General features: G+C 53.8%; 1 protein-coding gene across 1 annotated transcript in view; it reads left to right on the forward strand.

Annotated features, from left to right (window-relative positions):
* Window positions 1-5,593, forward strand: part of MASP1 (MBL associated serine protease 1) — a 76,434-nt gene extending 70,841 nt beyond the window's left edge. Inside the window, 1 exon segment of the mRNA XM_051990469.1 lies at window positions 3,119-5,593. Within this exon segment, the coding sequence (XP_051846429.1) occupies window positions 3,119-3,996 (878 nt within the window). The 3' untranslated portion in view covers window positions 3,997-5,593.
* Window positions 5,594-6,000: the final 407 nt, after the last annotated feature.

Below are 6,000 nucleotides of genomic sequence, written 5' to 3' on the forward strand. Positions count from 1 at the left end.
TGCCATTTGTGAAACCTGATTTCCATGATCAGGTGACCACAGCTCCACATTAAAATGATTCAGGGTTTTCACGGCCTACACCAGAGGAGTGTAGGGCCCTGGCAGGCCAAGAGGGCTTTGTAAAGCAGGCTCAGTTCCAGACCAAACGTCCATCACCTGGGAAGCGGCCCAGCTAAATTTTGAGAGGCAAAGCACCGGCTGTGGACCCATGACCACTGACAATCTGTGTGACTCCGTGTAGCGAGTTCAAAGTATGTTTCTAAATCTACAATCCCCATGATTCACTTCAGTGTTGGAGGACAAAGTGGGGTGCTGGCTTTTTAATTATTTCTGAAAAGGCTTCCCCTACGTTTTTCACCCTGACAGAATATAGTTAGGTTGACTACAAGGCCGCTCTTTCAGTTTCATTTAGAGTCACATGCAGCATTTATTAAACACTTGGTACTTTCAAGGCAAGAAGCAGACTAGTGCAGTGGAAGCCAGAGAGCCGGACTCAGAATCAGGAAGGTTCAAGTCCCCTGACCAGTACTAACTATGTGACTCTGGGCAAGTCATGTTCACAGTGACTCAGGCAACTATTAAATTCAAAGATTGAGCACTGCCCTTCTGCATTGATAAAGGGAATTTCCTTACTGGAAGGATGTGAAGTCTGGGTTAGCCCCCTGGATGCCTTAGATCAGCCGGACTCAGGAGAAGCACAAGTCCTGGTCTTTATTCTTAGGCTTTTGATGTAGAAGTGAAGGAAATGGACACAAGCTCTCCATGACCTCCATTCTCCTCGTCCATGACCTCCATTCTCCTCATCCACAGCCAAAGTGACTCTGGCTTGTCTTACTCCACCCCTAATCCTTCCCACAATTCTCTTTATACACCAAAACATCGAGCCAGCACAGAATAGTGGGAAGGGCCATTTTCCAAGCAGATGCTAATAGAGTATTGTCCAATCGGTAGTTAGCCTTAAGTGCTCAGTTATCTGATTCCAGTGCACTATTCAGAGCTTCAGCTTTTTATAGGAAGACTCTACATCAATGAATGGGCATTTATTAAGCACCTACTACTTCCCAGATACCAAAGAAAGCACACATCTGAAAGAAGTTTAAAGGAACAAAGAGAAAAATTAAACAATCCCTGTTCTCAAGCAGGTTGTGTTCTATTCACTCTGAAAAATCTGAGACAAGGCACGACTCAAGTTAATTCAACCTAGGGTTAGGGAAGACACAAGTAGCCCCAGTGAGTGTTACTGAGAGATTGCTCCCAGATGTGACATGTGCTCAGCCTCACCCTGAAGGGAGGGAAAACTGTGGCTTGACTTCATTTGCTGGCCTGGAATTCCAGACTTACAGAGACACCACTGGATGGAACCCTAGTGGTCACAGAATAGCCTCCCCTTCTCTTTTACCAATGGGGAAACTGAGACTCATCCTCTAACTTAAAGGGGCTGGACTGGATAACCTCTAATATCTGATGCCAAAATCTTAAATAAGATATTAGCAAAAAGACTACAGAAAATTAGCCCCAGGATAATACATCATAATCAAGTAGGATTTATACCAGGAATGCAGGGCTGGTTCAATATTAGGAAAACTGTCAGTATAATTGGCCATATCAATAACCAAATTAACAAAAACCATATGATCATCTCAATAGATGCAGAAAAAGCATTTGATAAAATCCAACATCCATTCCTATTAAAAAATACTTGAGAGGAAAAGAATAAATGGACTTTTCCTTAAAATAGTCAGTATATCTATTTAAAACTGTCAGTAAGCATCATATGCAATGGGGAAAAACTGGAACCTTTCCCAGTAAGTTCAGGAGTGAAACAAGGTTGCTCACTATCACCATTACTATTCAATATTGTATTAGAAATGCTAGCTTTGGCAATAAGAGTTGAGAAAGAGATTAAAGGAATAAGAAGAGGCAATGAGGAAACCAAATTATCACTCTTTGCAGATGATATGATGGTATATCTAGAGAACCCAGAAATTCTACTAAAAAGTTATTAGAGATAACCTCTAATATCTCTTCTAAGTCAGCAATCCTTTGATGTGCCCAAAATCACACAGATGTACAGGCAAAAACCAGGATTCACCCTGACTCCAAGGCCCCCTCTATTTCCAGCACACATACACACACACACACACACACACACACACACACACACTCACACACACACAATTTCTAGAGTCCTAGTGAAAGAAACTGGTCGATACTTTTTCATTTATGCTCCTGAGAATGGGAGGACACAGAGAAATAGAAGAGGGAAATAGTACTCCCTCATTTACAGATGGAGAAACTGAGTCACCAGGAGAAAGGAAAGTCAAGGATTAGTGTCCAAGAGCCCTGCCATGCTTGCCAAAGATCCTCTTTTCCTGCACTTGAATTGTCAGAATCAGTCCAATAACAAGTATTTATTAAACACCTATTATATGTCAGACACCAAACTGAACACATGGGATCCAACAAAACCCCAAAATAATAATAGGAATAATAACCCCTGACTTCCAGAAGTTCATTGTCTAAACGAGGAAACATCTGTATATCAGATAGATAGCAAGATCAGATAGGAGCAAAGCATGAAGTGGAAAGGCTCTGGAAAAACCTCCTGGTGAAGGCAAAGTTGGAAATCCTCCTATTATCCAACTTAACTCAGTGAAGTACCATTGAATTCAATTCAGTAAGCATTTATTAAACACTTACTGTATGCTGAGCACTGTGCTAGTGAGTATATAGATATATATAAAGACAAAATGAATCAATCTCTGCCCTGAGGAGCAATTTGGCCTAATGCAGCTAATATTGCCCATAAGAAAATCCGAAGGCGATGTCTCTAAAAGGACACAAAGGATGCTTAGGGACCCCCTGGCCCAGCCCGTTGCTCCCCCTTCGTTTCTCGGGGCTCCCTAGGCTGAGCAGTGAGAAACATCGGGGGCTCTCTCTCTCCCTTTATCGGTCTGGAATCGAGAGAGGAGAGGATGGGAGCCGGAGTGGGACAGACCATTCCTCAGGGTGGCATAATCTAAGGTTGGTGTGGTATCGCTGCGGGGTTCCGGGCCCCCCGGCTGCTTTGGGTGACCTGGTCTCTTTGTCTCTCTCGCTCCCCCTCCTCCCTCTGCAGTGTGTGGTCAGCCCTCCCACTCCCTGCCCACCCTGGTCAAGAGGATCATCGGGGGCCGCAATGCGGAGCCGGGCTTCTTCCCCTGGCAGGCCCTGATCGTGGTGGAGGACACGTCCCGGGTGCCCAACGACAAGTGGTTCGGGAGCGGGGCCCTCCTCTCCGAGTCCTGGGTCCTGACGGCGGCCCACGTGCTGCGCTCCCAGCGTAGGGACAACACCGTCATCCCCGTCTCCAGGGAGCACGTCACCGTCTATCTGGGCCTGCACGACGTCCGGGACAAGGCGGAGGCGGTGAACCGCACGGCGGCCCGCGTGGTGCTGCACCCCAACTTCGACATCCAGAATTACAACCACGACATCGCGCTGGTGCAGCTGCGGGAGCCCGTGGCCCTGGGGCCCCGCGTCCTGCCCGTCTGCCTGCCCGGCCCGGAGCCCGAGGGGCCGCTGCCCAACACGCTGGGGCTGGTGGCGGGCTGGGGCATCTCCAACCCCAATGTGACCGTGGACGAGGTCCTCAGCAGCGGCATGCGCACCCTGTCCGACGTGCTCCAGTACGTGAAGCTGCCCGTGGTCCTCCACGCCGAGTGCAAGGCCAGCTACGAGTCCCGCTCGGGCAACTACAGCGTCACCGAGAACATGTTCTGCGCCGGCTACTTCGAGGGCGGCAAGGACACCTGCCTGGGCGACAGCGGGGGGGCCTTCGTCATCCAGGACCCGCTGAGCCGGCGCTGGGTGGCCCAGGGGCTCGTGTCGTGGGGCGGCCCCGAGGAGTGCGGCAGCAAGCAGGTGTACGGGGTCTACACCAAAGTCTCCAACTACGTGGGCTGGCTGGGGTCCCAGCTGGGCTCCCCGCAAGCCCAGGGGCGGGGCGAGCGGTGAGCCCCGGCAGGGGTCCTGGCTGCTCCTGGCGAGTCTGATTCACCCCCACCCATAAGCAGGAGGTGGACCCCAACACCACACCCATCCCAGCTGGGCTCCCCACAGGCCCAGGGGCGGGGCGAGCAGTGAGCCCCGGCAGGGGTCCTGGCTGCTCCTGGGAACTCTGATTCCCCCTACCCCTAAGCAGGAGGTGTACCCCAATACCACGCCCGTCCCAGCTGGGCTCCCCACAGGCCCAGGGGCAGGGCGAGCGGTGAGCCCCGGCAGGGGTCCTGGCTGTTTCTGGCGAGTCTGATTCACCCCCACCCATAACCAGGAGGTGAACCCCAACACCACATGCCATGCCCTTTCCAGCTGGGCTCCCTGCAGGCCTAAGGGGGGGGGCTGAGCAGTGAGCCCCTCACAGCCTGCCAGGGGTCCTGGCTGCTCCTGGGAACTCTGATTCCCCCTACCCCTAAGCAGGAGGTGTACCCCAATACCACGCCCATCCCAGCTGGGCTTCCTCTGCAGATGTGGAATTAAAATCCCAAGAGGGCCGCCTTCCCTCCAAGGGGGATCTCTCAGAAGGCCGGGGGCCGGGGCTTTCACTGCACCCACCCCTTGGCAAGCCCTTCCGGGGCACGCTGCTGGGGTCACTGGGCCCTCCAGCATCCTTCAGCCAACTTCCTCTGTTCTACCTTCTTATGGTTCTTTGGGTTCCAAGACTTGGTAGCACATGGGGTGGGGGGAAGGAAGGGTCCAAATTTCCCAAGATACCCATTTAGCAGGGTTCAGCTAGAGCCCTTCCCTTGACCCCCTTTCCCCTGAATAGCAGATGGGACCCAGCAGAAGGGCTGTCCCCGGCTCACAGGCCCATCCTGCCCTGAAGTTCGGGATCCCAGGCAGAGCTCCCTCCCTGGGCAGTGTCCGGGGCCTGAGACTGGCCCAGCCCGGTTTTGCCCCGGCCCGCGTTGTGTACCCGTATAATGGGCCAGTAGCGAAGGCCCCAGCCCTGATCCCCCCGGCTCCTTCCCCATCCCTTCCGCGGAGCCTCCTTCCCCAGCGCCCCCCGGGAGCCCATGGGCTGGGCTCTGCTCTTGCCAGCATCCCTGCCTCTGGCCCCCGTTGGGACCTTCCCGAGCCACCTGGCGCGTCATCTGTAGAACGGGAGCTTTGGACCAGAAGACCGACTTTGGAAGGGCCTCCCACGATCCTCTTCTCCACCAGGAACAGCCGCCAGCCTCACCCCCTTACTGGGGGAGGGCGGCCCCCCTTTCCAAGGGCTCTCGGGGCTTTAACAGCGACGCCCCTCCCAGGGGCCCCCTCAGGCCTCCATTCTCGCTTGTCCTTGCAACCCTGACCCAGAGCCAGGGAGATCTGACCCCAGACTGGCTCCCACACAGGAAGGGCTCAGGGGTCCAGCACAGACACCAGAGAACGTGGCAGAGACCCCAGGCCGGAGGCTCCCTAAGCCGGCGGCAAACACCCCTCTGCCTCCCAAGCGCACGGGCACCAGCCTCCACCTGCTGGGGATCCCTGCATTTTGTACTCCACGGCTTAAGTTTCCCCAGCTCCTTTCCTCGGGGACTGAGTTGGAAATAAAGTCCCTCTGAACAGACACGGGGCAGTGGCAGTTCTGTTCTAGGCCCTGAGGACACGCCGAGCAGGTTATTGGCCAAACCCTTCATTGTACAGATTGGGAAACTGAGGCACGGCAAGTTCTGTGCCCTTCCCAAGGTCGTCCAGCTAGGAAGTGACAGGGCCAGAATTCGCACTCTGAACGTGGGACTTGAGCATACTCTCTGCTTCTCCCCAGAGGAGCCAGATCCACACCCACTGCACAGGGTAGAGGGGGAGTGAGTTAGCCGTCAGGCTTTGGAAGACACTTTATGCCTCCATTGCCCCTTCTGGAAAAAAAGACGGCTAGACCCCTGAGGGCCCCTCTGCCTCCGGGGGAGATTGGAAGCCCCCAAGAGGGTGGGCCGCAGTGGGGGTCAGGTTGGCACAGAATGGGGAGGGGGCGCT

Source organism: Antechinus flavipes, chromosome 3 (genome assembly GCF_016432865.1).
Source record: "Antechinus flavipes isolate AdamAnt ecotype Samford, QLD, Australia chromosome 3, AdamAnt_v2, whole genome shotgun sequence".
Lineage (NCBI taxonomy): Eukaryota > Metazoa > Chordata > Mammalia > Dasyuromorphia > Dasyuridae > Antechinus > Antechinus flavipes.